The 20,192-nt window shown below is 40.1% G+C and overlaps 1 protein-coding gene across 3 annotated transcripts; it reads right to left on the bottom strand.

Moving 5' to 3' along the window:
* Positions 1 to 9,895: 9,895 nt before the first annotated feature.
* Positions 9,896 to 17,708, bottom strand: apoda.1 (apolipoprotein Da, duplicate 1). 3 transcript variants are annotated; one of them, XM_026150959.1, is made up of 7 exons: positions 17,664 to 17,708; positions 17,269 to 17,463; positions 12,795 to 12,920; positions 12,479 to 12,617; positions 11,539 to 11,660; positions 11,344 to 11,429; positions 9,896 to 11,143 (listed from the first exon to the last, which is right to left on the bottom strand). In XM_026150959.1, exons 4-7 carry the CDS (start codon positions 12,593 to 12,595, stop codon positions 10,908 to 10,910), a joined length of 561 nt encoding a protein of 186 aa, XP_026006744.1. In that variant the 5' UTR covers positions 12,596 to 12,617; positions 12,795 to 12,920; positions 17,269 to 17,463; positions 17,664 to 17,708; the 3' UTR covers positions 9,896 to 10,907. The 3 variants fall into 3 exon arrangements, with proteins under 3 accessions (XP_026006744.1, XP_026006743.1, XP_026006745.1); XM_026150958.1 differs by having other exon boundaries at positions 17,269 to 17,701; XM_026150960.1 differs by lacking the exons at positions 17,269 to 17,463; positions 17,664 to 17,708 and adding an exon at positions 15,883 to 16,010.
* Between the last annotated feature and the right edge of the window lie 2,484 nt (positions 17,709 to 20,192).

Genomic DNA, 20,192 nt, shown 5'->3' with positions numbered 1-20,192 from the left:
AGATTAATCCAGGTAAGTTGGTTCGCAGATATTCTGCAGACAAAGGTGAGCTTGCAGAGAATAAGAGAGAGCTTACTCACTATGCGCGGGGGGGAGGCTGTGGGAGGGCCAGTTGTTTGCTTTGTGACTGCAGCTGAGGTCATGGGTTGCTGGGTGGGCAAGCAGAAGTTGTGAGTTTTTCAATGAGGGATTCCAGAAGTATTGGACCAGCTCATCAAGGACAGGGAAATGGATCTGAGGATTGAGCCGCTCCTCAGCCACGGCGAGAACGTTGTAAAGTGGAGAGACAAGGACATTACACTCAGGAGCTTAAAGACCACAGGTGAGGCACATTGAGGGATCAGGAGAGCCTGTTTTCCACTCTGATGATGCAGACAATGTTGATGAGGCAGATGTGGAGCAGGTGAGCTTGCTGAAGAGCAGGAGCACAGGACAACACCCAGAGACGGAGCATGGCTGCTCAACCCAACCAAGCCTAGCGTGACAAGGAGCTGGAACAGCAAACCATCCCAAAAGTGTTTAGTTCAAATTCTAAGCATTTTAACTTTCTTTGTGTGTGTTTCTAAGACTGCTAGGACTTTGTGTCTCAAGACTGTGGGTGTGAACTATTTTTCAGGTAAGAAAAATGTTGCTGACAGAGCTGTCCTAATAAAAAGCTCTTACACACCGTTTGCACACAGATTTGTTTGTGTCCAGTGTTTTTATGATTTCAGTGTGGATGCGTTTCATTTTAAAATTATATCAAAGGTTTATCAAACAGCCTCTTGGCAGCTACATAGATCCACAAACAGTGAACATAACTAACGGTTTCATCTGTTGCACAATAAATGTGGTGACTCTGGTCACGTTGAGTTCTCCAGGCTGGCGTCTCTTGTGCCAAGAATTCAGAGCTACTGGGCAGTTCACAGTACAATCATCTCAATGTGCTTGAGATGATTGTACAGTATTAGAGGAGCCCAATCATCACACAGTCCTCTATAACAGGAAAAGTCCTTTGGCAGAACCAGGATCAGGGAGGAGTGCCATCTGCCTCGATTGGTTGGGGGTGATGGGCGGGGGGGAAACAGAAAAGAGGAACACAGAGAGACTGGGAACAAACCGAGAGCAGACAAAAGTTCTCCAGAGTGTCGTTAAGGATCCAACTGCTATAAATAGAAATGGTTTACTGAAAATAACACAAGATTCAACAATAATTTCTGAATGCAGGCCGCAACATGTGCGGTCAGCTCCAAATGTAAGAAATGTTTAAATGTGTCATCAGTGACTTTTACAGAAAGGCAACCGTAAAACAGAAACAATAATTGTATTTTCCGTTGGGTAGTTTAATATTTATTACTGTCCTGTGAAGACCATGTAGGTTTTCCTCCTTCCTCGGCTTGAGTGCTGCACGATGTGCTTAACTTACCAACACTTTAAAAGCTACTTAACACTACATCCCGAAGCCTTGTCGTCACAAAACCTTGATAATGCAGATTAGACAACACGTCTGTTAAGATTATGAATCACAGTCTAATTTGTTTGTTTCCATTTTTCAATTCAACTTGGTTTTATTATTATTTAGCATCAATTCAATCCAACAGTTGCCTCAAAGAATTTTACATTGTGAGGTAAAGAGCCTACAATAATTGTCCACATGCATCTGTGCATGTGTAGAATTACTGTAGTTGACGTTGAAGCTGACTAGCACACTTTTCGGCAGGTAGTGTTGCTTTAGTCTTTAATTGCAAAGAAGCAATAAGAAATCTTTTACAGGATGGGATTTCCACTGTCTTGGTGCTAAGATCATGGATATAGTTCAAGCAAAAAAATAAAATGTTCTCGTGTTTAAAAAAAGTTTCTTGGAGTTTTCAGTGGTTTAGTGGGTAAATTGTGCCTGCATGGAAAAGAAACATGACAATAATAAAAAGAGAGACAGAAAAGAGCATATGAGGTCTTGAATAATCAAGCCTGTCTTATCTTAATGACCTTATAGTACCATATCACCCCATTCTTCAGGATTACTGCTTACCACCCATTATGTATTTATTTATTACTCATTATTAATCTCTATTTTTCTTCCACAGCAAGTCTTTTGTCCCGTCTTCCTCACTGCACCTCCAACCGGTCGAAGCAGATGGCCGCCCCTCCCCGAGCCTGATCCTGCTGAAGGTTTCTTCCTGTTAAAAGGGAGTTTTTCCTTCCTACTGTCGCCACAGCACTTGCTCAAAGAGAGTCGCTTGGGTTTTCTCTGTTTTCTTTGTGTTACTGTAGGGTCTTTACCTAACAAAATAAAGCACCTCGGGGCAACTGCTTTGGTGCTGTATAAATAAAATTGAATTGAACTGAAATGTTCCAGTAGAGTGCAGTAAGTACACATACATGCTTCAGGCAGTTTTTTCAAGTCTTGAAGCTGGCTTGAAAAAACTGCACTAATCCGTAGTGTTTACATATCCATGTGAGTGTCTTAGGCAAGAATAATTCTTTTCACGAATGTTTTTGGAGTAAAGTCATCCTCACTTGGATCCTGGGTCTTGAGATTTGGGGTGTGATTAAGGACTTTGTAGTTCGTATTTTCTTTATCTTTTATCTTGTATTCTGTTTTTTGTTTTTTATTCCATATTTCTTATTTAAAATTTACCTCTGCCCCACCCTTATTGACAATAATTATTACCATATTTTTCAGACCATAAGGCACACTGTCGATCAACGGGTCTGTTTTCATACATAATGCACACCAGATTATAAGGCGCACTAAGGGAAACAAAACAGTCAAATACGTCAAATTTTACTCAACTCATTCTTCTTGCTTCCTCCACTTCCGTACCATTGATTCTTTAATGTTGAATTCTCTCGCAGCTGCTCTATTCCCATGTTGTTGCAGTATATTAATGACTAACCTCATATTGTGGGTGGATGATCTCAGTTATTCTCCTGACTTAACTTTGGTCCATTTCCAGCATCCCGACATGCAATTGCATTTGTCCCTAACCATCACGTTAACTTTTATCAAGTGAAAAATGTTAGCGTTCATCCTCCAGCTTCACTGTGTTTATGTTATGCTAACATAGCTGTGTCGCTAGCGATCACATAGCACATCATTATATACCAGCTAGTCCAACGTCAGTAACCCTACAAATGTCACTGCTGTTTAGTTTTCTGTCTTCATTTATGTTGGAAGAGATGGCAGAGCTGTACGTTTTTATTTTTTCAGAAATCTCTCAGTCAGAACGTGCCATATCATGTTTAGGTGGAAACTAGCGAGCTAACTTCCTGCTGACTTCTAATCCTGACATCCTTTGATGGCTCTTTGATGTAGCCCATGATGGTGGAGAGGTCAAAGAAACTGATTATGTTAAGTGTACTTTATACATAAAGCAAGTATCTGTAACTGATTGACTGATTGCTTGATTGTAATCACCTGTAATCTATGGGTGGATGGTTGGGGATCCAGTACTTATTTCACTCAATGATGCCAAAATCAATTTAGATTTTAATGTAATGTTTTTATTCTGGATTTTTGTTGCCTCCATAAAAAATGAATAAACCATAAAATTTAGAGACTGTTCATTTCTTTCTAAGTGAGCAATAATTATTCCCCAAATGTAGATTAGACCTAAAAAAAAAAGCTAAATTTGAATCCAGCCTTTGCACGGTGGAGTACATGAATGTCTCCCCAAGCCCAGTGAAGTTAAATTGTTGTAGCATATGATAGGCATGTTCCTATGGTAACTGAAAGAGTGTGTGGATTAGTTGGATCTTGCACATATTGTATATTGTATATCAAAATGAAAAAGTTCTGTACAAAACTAAAGCAGTATTCATTTAAAGGACTTGCACTACAATGTAAAACCTTCGGTCCTTCACTACACTTAAGAAAGTAAGACCCTTTGAACTCACAGACACAGCAGGGTAAACCACGCTGGTCTGATGCAGACCGTTTTAATTCCAGCACAAGCACAAGAAATCTCTCTGAGCCAACTTTCTGCTAACTTCTGAAATACATTAAATTTAATCAATTCTGTTTTCATGGATGCCTGGATGTTAAACTTAAATGTTGCACCTGGTAAAGCAGCAACCCTGATCATTTTATTAAAGATGAAAGAATTTAGACAGTTTTTAACTCTCAGTGATGCCACAGTGTTTGTTTGATTTTATATATATATATATATATATATATATATATATATATATAGGGATGGGTATCGTTTAGGTTTTATCCGATACCGGTGCCAAATCGGTACTTTTGAAACGGTGCCGGTGCTCAAACGGTGCTCAAACGGTGCTTAAAGAATGGAGAACACAAAATTGGTCCAAAAACCTTTCATGTTCAGCAGTTTTTTGTAAAAAGATAAAAATGTTAGCCTTTTCTGCAGCTATGGGGCATATATGGTATCACTCTTGGCTGGAAGCAGTGCTTCAACAATGGAAAAAACATAAACTTTGTCCAAAAACCTCTCATGTTTAACTGTTTCCCACTTTTTCTTTGATCATTTTAGCCTTTTTGGCCAGGGTGAAGGGAGTATCTGCCATCAAACAAGAAGACAGCCGCATGTAGCTATGATGAGGTTTGCTAGTTCACCTTACATGCATTAATGTAATAACGTGGTTAGCCTACTCAACGTAAATTACACACGAACAACATTAAGCTACTCACGCAGAGAAGAACGGCTGCTGCTGCCATCATCATCCTCATCATTTCTGCTACACTGGCAGGGCTAGGGGCCAGGACTCTCCTCTTCGTGTTTTTGGGGGATGTTGCTAACTCCGGGTCCGATAACAGGCAACCCACCGCAGTAGATGCGCTCGTGTGAGGTCTCGCAGCAAGCTATCAAATACGGTGCATTTCTGGGCTTTTAAAAAAAACGCTATGCGTCGCCAGGTGTTTAATCGGATTTGAGGTGTTACCTCCTTTGACAGTATCACAGTATCAGCTTAAAGCACTTGTTGCAGGCTGCTGAGTTCTTTTGCTGTGAAGTACAGCCAGACTTTTGACCGCTTCGCCTTGGGCATTTTTAATCTGTAGCTCTGCTCTAAAAGAACGTACGTACCTGGACCCGCCTACTATCCTCGGAAACGTAAAATGATTGGCTAGAAGTCAGAGGTGTGGACTCGAGTCACATGACTTGGACTCGAGTCAGACTCGATTTTATGACTTTAGACTTGACTTGAAAAAATGTTCTAAGACTTGTGACTTGACTTGGACTTTTACACCAATGACTTGGGACTTGAATTGGACTTGAACCGGTTTACTTGAAAAGACTTGATATTTTACCCCAAAATATAAAATTTAACATGCATATTATATAGAGATTGAAAATGTGACGTCATTCATGGGTAGAACCGCAAAGGATTCTGGGAACTCGTGGCAAGCGGTACTAGCGCACGCAGGCTTTCAATTAAAATCAGTCACACAGCGATAAAAAGAAACACAAAAATGGCAAGATGCTGTTGTATTATTAACTGCAATAGCCGGTCGCATGACAGCCACGGGAAGCCGACAGGTAAAGAGATCGGTTGTTATCGGATTACGTCGTTGAAGAGAAATTGTTCAAGCCATGTTTCCGAAGTAACAAAGACGCGACTGGATTGCAGCCATTCAAAGATCAAATATAACGTCCCAGAACAGGTTAGTCTGCTCCAAGCATTTACACGAAGGTCAGTGTTTTTTAGTAGTTAATACGTCATTTTCATAACATAATTAGTGATATAGGTTACAAGCAAGTCTGGCGCTGAACAGAAATTGTCGCGCTATGCTCCTTTGTTTATTGTGCATAAATAGTGAATTGTCCTGACACAATATTGCGTTTCGCTTCTGTTATTATGGTACATTGACAAAAACATATACTTTTATTCACAGGATAAAACAGGTTTTTTGTATCACTAATTGCCCAGTACGATTACAGCATACAATATTGTTGTCACTGCTACATTTCTGTGATGCTACCAGAAATTATTTCCACTACTAATTAATTACCGTTGAGCTCAAAGGTCCTATTAATAAACGGTTAAGGAATGTGTATTTATGACGACAATTTGTGAGACTGGTAAACTTATGATACGTACGATGGTCTTTACTTTCTACACGGTGCATTTCAAGGTCCTGCACCCATCCGTCAGTAAACTGTACCTGGGCTTGTTGCAGTGACCTGAAGTTACTAAACTTCATGAGTGTATGCACTCACTCCAAGAACCGTATGATTATAAATGTGCATATAAATATGCTACGATGAGATAGCTGACTTCATCTAACTAGCAAATGTTGTCCAGGCTACGTTGGTGATACAGGTTTTTTTAATGTGTATGATATTTTTGTCATGCGATTTTAAAGCTGGTCCTACAACCGCATCCAAGAATAACATGCAGCTTATCTCAGAACTGTCGGTGAAAATTATTCTTGGAGCTAGGTTTAATTGAGCTGCATTTTAAAGAGGTGCAATTTCACAATTTGTGTATATTTTCTAAGTTCACTATTTTGTCATGTGTTGAGAAAAACACAGATTTTAAAATTACATGGTCTAATATTTACATTTAGCATATAACTGCAACATTATTTTTTCGTTTGTTTTTTTTAAAGACTCGAAAGGACTTGAAATTCAAAGTTTCAGACTTGTGACTTGACTCGGACTTTTACACCAGTGACTTGAGACTCGACTCTGACTTGCCTGACATTACTTGAGACTTGACTTGAGACTTGAGGATAAAGACTTGAGACTTACTTGAGACTTGCAAAACAATGACTTGGTCCCACCTCTGCTAGAAGTGTATCACAGCTCAGGAAAAAAAAAGCACAGAAATAAAGCACCGAAATGTGCGCTGCTTTTCGGTCTGGTTTCTACCGTTTATGTCAGAACCGGTGCCATGATCACCGGTACCCATCCCTATATATATATATATATATATATATATATATATATATATATATATATATATATATATATATATATGTGTGTGTATATATATATGTGTGTGTATATGTATATATATATATATATATATATATGTGTGTGTATATGTATATATATATGTGTGTGTATATGTATATATATATATGTATATATGTATATATATATATATATATATATATATATATATATATATATATATATATATATATATATATATATATATATACACACATATGTATATATATATACATATGTATATAAAACACCCAGCACGCCCCTGCGGGCGGTTCATCCTTCAAGCTCGGGTCCTCTACCAGAGGCCTTGGAGCTTGAGGGTCCTGCGCAGTATCTTAGCTGTTCCCAGGACTGCGCTCTTCTGGACAGAGATCTCCGATGTTGTTCTCGGGATCTGCTGGAGCCACTCGCCTAGCTTGGGAGTCACCGCACCTAGTGCTCCGATTACCACGGGGACCACCGTTACCTTCACCCTCCACATCCTCTCGAGCTCTTCTCTGAGCCCTTGGTATTTCTCCAGCTTCTCGTGTTCCTTCTTTCTGATATTGCTGTCATTCGGAACCGCTACATCAATCACTACGGCCGTCTTCTTCTGTTTGTCTACCACCACTATGTCCGGTTGGTTAGCCACCACCATTTTGTCTGTCTGTATCTGGAAGTCCCACAGGATCTTAGCTCGGTCATTCTCCACCACCCTTGGGGGCATCTCCCATTTTGACCTCGGGACTTCCAGGTTATACTCGGCACAGATGTTCCTGTACACTATGCCGGCCACTTGGTTATGGCGTTCCATGTATGCCTTGCCTGCTAGCATCTTGCACCCTGCTGTTATGTGCTGGATGCTCTCTGGGGCATCTTTACACAGCCTGCACCTGGGGTCTTGCCTGGTGTGATAGACCCCAGCCTCTATGGATCTTGTGCTCAGAGCTTGTTCTTGTGCTGCCATGATTAGTGCCTCTGTGCTGTCTTTCAGTCCAGCTTTGTCCAGCCACTGGTACGATTTCTGGATATCAGCCACCTCCTCTATCTGCCGGTGGTACATACCGTGCAGGGGCCTGTCCTTCCATGATGGTTCCTCGTCTCCCTCCTCTTTCTTGGGTTTCTGCTGCCTGAGGTATTCACTGAGCACTCGGTCAGTTGGGGCCATCTTCCCAATGTATTCTTGGATGTTCGTTGTCTCATCCTGGACTGTGGTGCTGACACTCACCAGTCCCCGGCCCCCTTCCTTCCGCTTAGCGTACAGCCTCAGGGTGCTGGACTTGGGGTGAAACCCTCCATGCATGGTAAGGAGCTTTCATGTCTTTATGTCAGTGGCTTCTATCTCCTCCTTTGGCCAGCCTATTACCCCAGCAGGGTACCTGATCACGGGCAGGGCGTACGTGTTGATGGCCCGGATCTTGTTCTTACCATTCAGCTGACTCCTCAGGACTTGCCTGACCCTCTGCAGGTACTTGGTGGTTGCAGCCTTTCTAGCGGCCTCTTCATGGTTCCCATTTGCCTGCGGGATCCCCAGGTACTTGTAACTGTCCTCTATGTCTGCAATGTTGCCTTCTGGTAGTTCAATCCCCTCAGTTCTGACTACCTTCCCTCTCTTTGTTACCATCCGACTACACTTCTCCAGTCCGAACGACATTCCAATGTCATTGCTGTATAGCCTGGTAGTGTGGATCAGTGAATCGATGTCTCGTTCACTCTTGGCATACAGCTTGATGTCATCCATGTACAGGAGGTGGCTGACAACTGCTCCGTTCCGTAGTCGGTATCCGTAGCCAGTCTTGTTAATGATCTCACTGAGGGGGTTCAGGCCTATGCAGAACAGCAGTGGGGACAGAGCATCTCCTTGGTAGATCCCGCACTTGATGGTGACTTGTGCTATGGGCTTGGAGTTGGCCTTTAGTGTTGTACGCCACATCCCCATTGAGTTCCTGATGAAGGCTCTTAGGGTCCCATTGGTCTTGTACAATTCTAGGCATTCCAGTATCCAGCTGTGGGGCATTGAGTCATAGGCCTTCTTGTAATCAATCCAGGCAGTGCACAGGTTGGTCAGTCTGGTCTTGCAGTCTCGGCTGATTGTTCTGTCTACCAGTAGCTGGTGTTTTGCGCCTCTGGTATTCTTGCCAATTTCATCTTAGCCCATATGATGCCTGACAGGAGCTTCCATGTAGTACTGAGGCAGGTTATTGGTCGGTAGTTGGAGGGGACCGGTCCCTTCTTGGGGTCCTTGGGGATCAGGACCGTCCGGCCTTCAGTTGGCCATTCCGGGTGTCTCTCGTTAACTAGCAGCTGGTTCATTTGTGCTGCCAGACGCTCGTGGAGTGCAGTCAGCTTCTTCAGCCAGTAGGCGTGAACCATGTCGGGCCCTGGTGCTGTCCAACTCTTCATACTGGAGACCCTTTCTTGGATATCTGCCACTGTGATGGTTACTGGACCCTGTTCAGGGAGGTCGCTGTGGTCTGCCCTCAGATCCTCTAGCCACTGAGCATTGCCGTTATGGGTTGCGTCCTTCTCCCATATGCTCTTCCAGTATTGCTCCGTCTCCAGCCTTGGTGGTGCTGTTCTCTTATTGTTCCCTTGCCACTGAGAGTACACCTTTGCTGGTTCTGTGGAGAACAGCTTGTTTATTCTCCTGCCTTCTATCTCTCTGGTGTACCTCCTCAAGCGGCTGGCTAGTGCACACATATATATATATATATATATATATATATATATATATATATATATATATATATATATGTGTGTGTGTGTGTGTGTGTGTGTTTGTGTGTATACATAAGGTATATTGATAGATGTCCTGCTCCTGTTAATTATATGTAACACCAGCTACAGATCGAGACATCAGTCACCTTCTATTGCATCATTAATCGTTTTATATTTTGTATTGACTTCAAAAAACTCTACCTACCTTTCAGTTCGCTAGAATCTCTTTTAAGAGGGCAAAACTCACCTCAGTGAAACACACAAAACCCAAGATAAATGAGGACAAACACACAAAAATCAACAGTCTTCAGTCTTTTTAATGGACACCTGGATGTGGTGGGGGATTTTTACATTTGTGAACATGTTCATGCGACCTTCCCAAGGTCAAATTACTCTTAATTTTTTTTTAAGTGTGTTACTTTTTTAGTTAGAGCTAATACCTTTTTCCTTTCAGAGTGCAAAATCCACCTCAGTGGAACGCACAAACAAAACATTCAAGTAAGGCAGTGTGGTGCTTGTGAAGATACTTTAACTCCTTTCAAGGTCACCTGAATCACCAGGGTTTAAAACTTTTAAGAACATCTTGATGCAAATACTTTGAATTCCCAGGCCTTTATTCTCATGTTTAGCCTGAAAAAACCCTCCAATGTCTGCCAATAGGAATCTTTAAAACTTGGACATTTTGAAGGTTTATTGAATTGAAATGAATTTCATGTTTTACTAAATAATAGCGGTTTTATTGCTGCTTTTAGTTGAAAATGCCTTTCAGCACGCTTATACAGAACATGTTAAAACACTTAGAAAGCATAAACAGATGGTAAACTTCAAACATCGACACTATTTTAAATATGTAACCTTTAGTTGTCGTCGTTTTACAGATAAAGTAAGACACCTTTCAACTTTCAAATCAGTTTCTGTGTGTATAGAAGGCTTCAGTGCAGCACGCTGACGATTTCATTAAAAACACAGTAAAGATCACATGAAATGAGATTTACTAACTTTTTTTGACACTAATTAGATCCTTCATGTTTTGAGTTTGTGTTCAGATTACTCAGAATCATCTGCTCGCAGCGAATACAACATTTCTCTTAACACGGAAAGTATTCCTCTCAACTTGTACTGTCACAGTCGGTGTTGTGCAAAGTAAAAACTGGAGAAAACAGAGAAACTAGTTGAGTTTATCCTGCTGGAAACAATCACCGTAAATTATTAATCGTAGATTCATCGAGGCAAACAAACACTCGGATAATTTACCCCCTTCTGTCGACAGCAACATTATGCTGTGTTGAATTTGTGTTGCCGTGTCGCTGCTCACAGCGTTTTTTCACAGCCCATCTGCCTGCTGGGGATCATCCTGCTCACGTCGATGTTGTTGTTTGCAAAGATCTCTTTGGCTTTCTCGATGGTGGATTCTGGCAGGGTGCGTGTTCGCCCCAGGATCCAGGCGAAGTCGACGTGGAAGAGCCTGAGGATGTCAGTGCATGAATACACCAAGGCCGAATTCACGTAGTCAGTAGACAGGATCCAATAAGGGGAGTAGGGAAGGACTGTGATCAAGACAAAAGTTGTAAGAGTGAAGAGACAAAAGTATCACAGTATTTTATCCTGAAGCAACACATACTGAGAGAAAGTCGTATATCTAATATGTGGCTTATAGAGGCTGATTAACTCATTACATTTCCACTTCATTCTTAACAACTCATAACACAGCCAGTCATTCTCAGTGTTGTCACCAGATGTTGCTCACCGTAGGAATAACTTATTCCCAGCTTGGCTGGATTCTTTATATCCTCTACGACCCCGATCCCTTCGATTTTCTTCATCTCTCCTTTTCTGTTTTATTCCACACAGACAAACTTTATGTTAGACTAAAACGGCTGCACGACATGCAGACATTACCTCCTGGCTCCACGTTTGCACAGATAAATTCAATGGGACTCACAGTATTTCAGAGCTGACCACTCGAATGGAGTTGCTCGTCGTCAAAGTGAAATTGGTTTCAATGCAGCGGCCTTTCTCAAACTGGGCTGGCAGTTTGGCAATTTCAAACCATCTCCCCATGAACTGTGAGGGCAGAAACACGCACAGGTTCAAAGACAACTCAGAGCAATGTGAGTGCAGACTATGAATAAATCTACATACTCTGATATACGGTATGTGTTTTATAAAAACCTACTCTACACCAGCTGAGGAAGTAATTAAACACAATGTTTTGCCAAGTTTCCCCTCTGGGAAAAAGTCTGTCTTCATTTATTCAGTTATTGTACTAATGTATGCACATTTCTATGCTATTAAAGGTACTGAAAAGCTTTACTTACACAATACTTTGGGTACTGAGTTGACTTACAACAAAGATTATGCTGAAATGCTGAAAATATATATATATATATATATATATATATATATATATTATAAACTATATAAATAAAAAGTACTTTTAATAAATTAAATTATATTTTTTTCACATGAAAACAATATTTATATTAATAAATTCTTGTTTAACTGTGGTGTAATTATAATTAGTAGTAGTTGTATTTAATTATGTCCATATGCATGTGTCTACCAGCCTCGACTTTTTGGTGCCCACACGATACAGAGACAAATATGATGACAAACACTCCTATCTGCTTCCACCACACACTATTCTGATCTATATCACAAATGCCAGCAATTACTAAACATGTACATTTTGCTACTTAATAAGAATGTATCATAAACAGTCAGCAAATCTTTGACATATGAAAATATTTAAACAGAAATCTCTGATAATGTTTGTGGTGTCAGCTTTTTCCTTTTCAAACTGTGCGAGAGAAGAAGTATCTCACGACATTCACGCCTAATGTGTTCAGCATATTCTGCACAGTCTGCATCGTCACTGGTACCTGTTTAAGGCTGAAGGCGGGTTGAACAGCAGGCTCTGGACACGGGCCCCAGTGGGGAACCTGAGCCCTGATGATGGGGAGGGTGAGTGCAAACACCAGAGCCAAAGGTAGCTTCATGGTAAAGATGTGGCTTTATTACCTAAAGAGAGTATGAAAGAAAAGCAGGTAAGGTAACACAAACCAAAAAGAAACATGGCCAACGCAAACAAGATTACTGCTACATCAACTCAGGTAACATTTTTCTTGGCAGAAATAATCTAATATTAACTAATTTATAGTTTAATCCTTCGCATGTATCTCCACAGATTTCTCTTACCTCTGTGTTCCAGTGGTTCAGATATGTGCTCTGTCTTTATCGACTCTGCTGTTTGAGTTGGAGACGTAGTCCTCTGCGAGGTTTTGCAGTTCTGTGTCGTCAATGGGCGTCTTTGTTTAGAGCCAGCTTTATTTCAGACATGAAGTAAGCTATTAGCAAATTGGAGTCATGGGGGACATACCAGGAGAAACGTAATGAATGTAATAAAATAATCTGGATGCCCTCCTGCCCCAGATGGACACAAAAGTATATATTTTGTTTTGTTTTTTATCAGAGGATTGCTTTAAATGACAAGTTCCAAGGTTACATGATTTTGTACACAGACACACAAGTACTTTAAGACAGAAGTGTTGATCCACAAAATGCAAGCATGCTATACTCATGTGTGTTTATATGAAAAAAATGTACAAAATGATTAGATTTGATCTGATTTAATAATATCTTGTCTGGCAGAACTGAAACCTTCAGATTTGCTGAATGGCCTCGCAAATGGTCGATGGTTTACATATTTACATTTCCTGCTCTTTAATGACTCTCTGTTTCTCTATAGCACCAACAGCATATAATAGCATTCATGGTTTACACCAAGGGTGTCGAAATCACTGTAATGATTTTGTGGGTTACATTTAGCCTGATTTGGTCTTAAGTGAGCCTGATCACTGAACCTATTCCCTAAAAAAAGACACCTGCAAATTCCTTTTCTTTTAGTGTTAAAAAATTCAAGTACGCATTTTATGAACCATTTATTTATAAAACTGATGATGAATACCCCAAGTGTAATTCATCTTCATTTCTTCTGCACTAAGAAATGCTACTGCCATCAGCACGGCTCTTAGGAAGTACACAAAAAAGAAATATTACAGAAAAGTTGCTTATTTCCAGCTTTTATTCTCTTGCTAAAAGACCAAAATTTTCTGTTGATTCAAACAAGTTTTACTCTCTGAGGTGTTTTATGTTGTTGTTACTGAGACGGCTGTTCAACCAAATCTTTGCCTTTCATTCCTTGTACATGCAGGAACTCAGCAGACACACTTGACACACGGGTTCATCCCACCAGCAAACACTTAACAATGGGCTAAAATGACCTGTTTTGGGCACCTATGCACCTGCAACACCTTCCAAAAAGCACTGAATGATTTTATATTTCATGACAGTAACTTCTCCACCAAAGCTGAATTACATATAGTATCATCATGTTGCCTAGCAACCACCAGCAGTGGGGTAAAATGACCCCTTTTATGTTGCATTTGTGCACCTACTTTATAAAAACCTGGAATCATTTTCATTTCATTGACTTTAATATTAATTTTATCTCTTTATATGCTCACTGGTGCAGCTGGTGCACAATAGTCCCCGTTTCTAATGTGGCTCCTTGGGAAGATTAAGTGCCCACCTCTGTTCACAGCCTCCAGGTGGGCCAGATTTCACGCTTTGGTGGATTGGTTCTTTCCCCCTATGTTTGACATCCCTGGATTAAACTGAAATATCTCAGTGTACTGAATGGATTACCGAATTATCAGTTTGGTGTTATTTATGTTATTTCTCTGTTATTTATGTTATTTCTCTAATTCCTTTCATATTTTATCTATAAAATATCTTGGCTGTATCTTGGTTCTGATTTGCTCAAACGGAAAAGTTGGAACTACTAGACCTCAAGCATGACCTCATGATGATGTCATCATTAGGGAGACCCCTAATTAAAAAGGGGGAAAAAAACAATAGAAAAAGTCTGTGAATATCGACTCCCATCTTTTTTGCTTTCTTACGGTTTCCGTTCAGGCTACAAGCATGTAGCATGTAGCCTGCAGCGTCTAAGGAGGAGTGGACCGTCGAGCTAAAATCTGTTAGAACGCGTTTTGACAGCTTAAATTAACTCGTGTACTTTTTGCATTTTCTTGGTAACATTGACAAACAACTTAAAAACTTAAATCCTTCTGAGTTTGTCTTTGTAACAAAAGATCAAACATACACATACACCCAAAAAACTGGTATTAATAATAATAATGGATTGCATTTATATAGCGCTTTTCGGGGCCCTCAAAGCGCTTTACAATTCCACTATTCATTCACTCTCACATTCACACACTGGTGGAGGCAAGCCACAGTTGTAGCCACAGCTGCCCTGGGGGAGACTGACAGAAGCGAGGCTGCCATATCGCGCCATCGGCCCCTCTAACCATCACCAGTAGGCGGCAGGTGAAGTGTCTTGCCCAAGGACACAACGAGCGAGACTGTCCGAGCTGGGGCTCGAACTGGCAACCTTCCGGTTACTCTTTGAGCCACGATCGCCCACAGTATTGCTGTTATTGTTCTGACTTTCTGAAAAGGATTAATTTTCTCACATGTGCTGATAAAGTAAATAATTTGGCATCTTGACAGTGAGCGCCAAGCCTCTGCCAATCCAGTCAATTGATTTTAATATACACAAGCATCTATGCGGACTTGGTAGGGCTTTTTCTTTATGCTTAAAACACGACGAAAGCAAAAAGAGTTTATCATGAGTATCTCTGGTTATACCCTGACATCTAAATATTTAAAATGCTGCAATATTCTGTTTAAAATTCAAAATAGCTTAAACCAAAAGCTGACAGTTACATCTGATGACGGAAGGCTCCCAGACACGGCGTTCTGGCAACCAACAAGGTTAAATTTAAAAAAAGGAAAAGATCAAAAGGCTCAATTTCCAGCTAATACACTTCAGAGAGGAATGACTTGTTAGCTGCACTCAGATGCATCAAAGCCTGTTTTCCCAGGATCAAGGCAATAAGCTCGACTGGTCAGAAGATCAAGGCAAAGAATCAGCCTCACTGGCAAACTAGCAGCAAGACAGAGAGGGAACGCTTCAAAAGGGTGCATTAAAGATGCAGAATGTAAACACTGCAAAGGGACAGGACGTTCTGGATTTGATTGGGTGCACGTGATTTAAAGTTTTTGTTCTGATAATCTGTGGAGGATAATCCAGTTTCTATTTTCTGTCTTGAGTAAACTGGATTGTCTTGAAGTTTTTCTCTCCCTTTTCACTTTTCACTGTTTACTCATCCTAACACATGCACCTTAACCAGCCACTTAAAGGTGGAGACAAACTCACCACCTCTGTGGAAACACCGACCTCACCGACCGACTTCAGCACCTATTATCCCACATACCCACACACGGGTTTTATAGTTCAGCGGGAATTGAAGCATGTTCCTGACACTGTAAAACTGCATGGTAAAAATGTTGTTGCTAAAGCTCAAATTCAAAAAATAAACTTTAAATCAATAAAATACATTTTATGATATTTTACACATGTAGTTAAAACAAGCATCTTGGACTCAGTTTTGGGTTTTGTGGGTTTATGATTTCTTTTGGGGGTTGAGATGTCAGGGCTCTGTGTGCGGGCAGGTGGAAATGTGGATCCAAATGCAGGACTCCCGAGATGAAATGTAACTGAAAACCACAGCTTTTATTGCTGGCATGAAACAAACACAGAAACCAAGCAGGAACACACAGGCAGGATCTGAGGGTACAACACGACACTGGGTTGAGGAAAACACAGGGCTAATACAGGGTGGTAATCAGGGAATGGGTAACAGGAGGGAGACACAGCTGGGAGAAATTGTGGCTAACGAGACAGGAGGAGCAAAGCTGGACACACTGATATAAGACACAATCCTTCAAAATAAAACAGGAAACAATACACAAGGATGCAGACTAGGAAACACAGACTTAACACGGGCAGAACTAAAAATAAACCAGAATAAGCTGGAACATAGAACATCATCATCAAATAGATCAAGAAGATACCCAAAAAATACAAAATCAAACCAAAACATGAAAACTCAAAATACTGGGTCATAACTGACCCAGAACCTTGACATGAGAGAAGGATTTATCATCATCTGTTTAAGATTTCATATTCCCTGCTGCAATTAAATCTCTTTATTAATTTTACCATTAGTCCTGCACTTTAAATGGTGATAGTTTTTTTCTTTCTTCTTCTTTCCCTTCATGTTTCCTTCTGTCTTTCCATGTCTAGGTCACATGTGTGATTCTGTCTTCTGTTTAGTTACTCCCTGCCTTTCTTTGGCGGTCTTTTGTCTCTTGCTCTGTGGATCTAGTTGAACATACACTGTCTCATCATCTCTAATTCGTTCCCACTGTGTCTTTGACCTGTTGTCCCCTGTGCTCATTACCTTGGAGCAGCCACATACTGAACCACCAGCTTACCGATTAGTAGCTGACAGCTTTAGCCACACAATCTCCCGTCTGCATGCCTATCCTATATCCTTGGGCATTATACTGAACCCCAAGTTGCTCTTGGGTGCATTCATCGCAGAGTGAATGTTAGAAAGCACTTAGATAGAAAAAGCATTGAAAGAAAGTGCTTGTATAAATGGGCGAATGAGCCATGTTGTATAAAGTGCTGTGAGTGCCCAGGTATTTTAAAATATATTTTTTTAGAAAAGCGCTGTATCAGAACCAGTCCATTTACCATGTTGTGGGAGTTTCCTCTTGTCCTTTGTCATGTTGTCAGTCTCAGCTGCGTGTTGCCGTGGTTCCCGTTTTCACTTTATTCCTTGGTTCAGGCTTTTGGATTATCCTTTGGACTTCATTCTGAAGTACCGGCATTAAAGGCTCGCTTTCTGTTCGACTGCCACTTTGCTTTTACTGTTTGCTCCCTGTAAAACTGAAAGACAAATTTAGTTGGACTTCTTCCAAAATAGATGAGATTGAAATATTTGAAAAGGTAAACTGCTGTTTTTAACTGTGAAATATAATTGGCACTAGTTTTGCTAAAGTTGCAGTTGAACTCACACTGATGTCAGAAGCCGAGCAGAGATTCCTGCTTATTTTATTTATTTTATTTTTTTATTTTTTGTACACTACCTGCTTTGATGATAATTATGGTAGATTTAGGGCCAATACTATTCCTGAACCTGCTCTGATTGATATTTTGGCCACTTGAGGGCAGCATGAGGAGCCATAGTAAACAAACAGCTGGGTTTATATACAGCACTGACTGCAGAGCTGGATGGTGATGTAATGTGTGGCCATGGTCACATGAAATACTGGCTTACATCTGAGGACGCATCAGAAATGTGCTCAAGCTCATGAGTGTTCAGTGCTTTTAATGTGTTAAAAAGCTGAGCAGTAGACTTGTTTTATAAGAATTGTGTCTTTTATTTTGAAAGGCATTTGTTGTGATGCCTTTTGTGCAGATCTTACAGTTACAAAAGTGAATTTCCGACAATATAAACAATAAGAAAAGAAATCCAACATGACTGCTTTTTTGCCTCTTTTTCTTCTAATGTCATGAGTGACAGCGTTACTTTTGTTCATTGCAGAGAAATGCGCTTCTTCAAATGCGTAAGCGTCATCTTCAAACTGCTCACAAATAAATATATTCAGCCCAGAAATTATAAGCTAATAAAAAATTATAATTTGTACCGCATGTTGCTTCTGACGAAGCTTTACCAGAAGCAACATTAATATGATCTGTCAGCATTGCGTGACAGCCGCTGTTATGTGCAGTTCATGTCACGCTGGGGCTCCCGCAGCTGTGCACACAAGCATGCTGTGGGTTAAACATGTGGAAGAGAACACACTGCTCTAACTATAGTGCAATGTACATATGCACTATAGTTAGAGCTTGAGAAAATGTCCTTCTGCTGAAGAACAACAAAGCTCACAAATTTACGTGCAAACTTTCACTGCTGTGAAGCCAGTGCTGTATTCAAAAGAGACTTTGTTTTTAAGTTTGGCAACACATCAACATGACTGGGGACTTTTGGTCTAACAGAAAGAGTATTTATTGAGAGGGGACAATATAGTGAGGGAACACAAAACTGAAATCATTTTCTTTGCTTTAATTGACTGAGTTTGTCTAATAGAGAACAATTATATGGTGTGACATTCACATTCAGGGAAGACTAAAACACAGTCAGCCTCCAGGAGAGTTTGGTGTGGGATCTATGTCATGCCTCAGGGCCCTGCATTCAGAGCCTTTGTATGCTTTGACTTCACTCTTCTAGTCTGAAAATCAGTTGAATGATAGAAAACAACCACAAAGAAACACAAATTCAGTTCTGTATATGTGTGACCGAATACGACTGTGTGTGAGTGGGTTGTGGATTAATCAAAGTTTTAATGGCAGCTCAGTCCAAAACCTCGAGCAACAGAAGAACAAACCACAACAAAATCTGTCAGACACACCAAATATTCCTTTGCTGTTGGGCGTCTGTTCTGCTGCAATAAATTGTCTGTTATCATTATTGTGTCCGACACTTTTTCTCTATCATTAATTTCATGAAATAATTAGAATACGGTCACAGAACATGATCTCAAATCTTCCTGAACAATAATTTAAAAATGAAAGTGGTTGCTTCCCGTTGCCGTCGGCTAATTAAGAAATCTGCATGTTTCTTCATGTTAATGAAAATTAAAACAGGCTCGTCATTTCAGGGATTTAATTGGCCTTAAAAAGACTTTTCTCTTTTTTTTTAAGTCTCATGAAGCAGATTCCTTTCATGAAAAATGACCGAATGGAGCATTCACGGCTAAATTAAATTAAACACAAACACCTCGGGGCCAAGTGATAAAAAACTTAATATGTGATATAAGAAAAATAGCAAAGCACCCTTATTTTTATGTATTTAATCAAATGAAAAACAGGATTTTACCAGCACTTATGGTTATTTTGCCTTTATGCAGTTATTAAACAAATGTGTTGTTCACTGCAATCGACACTCCAGAATTGGAGGAATTTGTCTTTGTTATGTGGAAGTGAAATTGTGGAGCTGTAAAGCCTATATATGATAATGTTTAGTGTTTCAAATAGGGAACAAATTAGAAATATGTAGCCTGTTGTTATTCAGATTCCCATCAATAAAGAAGCTGGAGACATAACAGCTGATGACCTGTGGAGATGAAGTGGGATTAATTAACTGTGCACTGCTTCCCACTTTTATTCAAATATGGAAAACCTAAATCATCAAATGTTAATTTTTCCTTTTTTCTGATATACTTTATGTGCAGTGTTGCCAAGTTTGAAAACAACTTATTTGAGACTGGGGAGTGTTTGGTTAAGCTTATACAGTATGTGGTGTCTTTAACATATCAAACATGGCTGAGATGATGATGATGATGATGATGATGATGATGAGTTCCACTCTCTGCCAAAACACAAACTAACACAGGTTCACAGGTTATACAGAAAAAAACATCACAGGATCTAGCTTAACTGAACTAAATGAAAACCTTTTTTTTTTGAGTAAAGATAAGGTAAATCAGTTAAACTGTGTTTCTTTTATTACTTTATGGAAGAATATCATCATGTTTTGTGGTGCAAGTGTGTAAAAAATCCACCTGTTTTATAACGTTTCCAGAAAACTAGAAAAGATGAGCCCCAGTTTGCTC

Source organism: Astatotilapia calliptera, chromosome 18, assembly GCF_900246225.1.
Source record: "Astatotilapia calliptera chromosome 18, fAstCal1.2, whole genome shotgun sequence".
In the NCBI taxonomy this organism is placed as follows: Eukaryota; Metazoa; Chordata; class Actinopteri; order Cichliformes; family Cichlidae; genus Astatotilapia; species Astatotilapia calliptera.
Note: the sequence above shows the minus strand (reverse complement) of the source record. Positions and strands in the feature narration are given on the sequence as shown.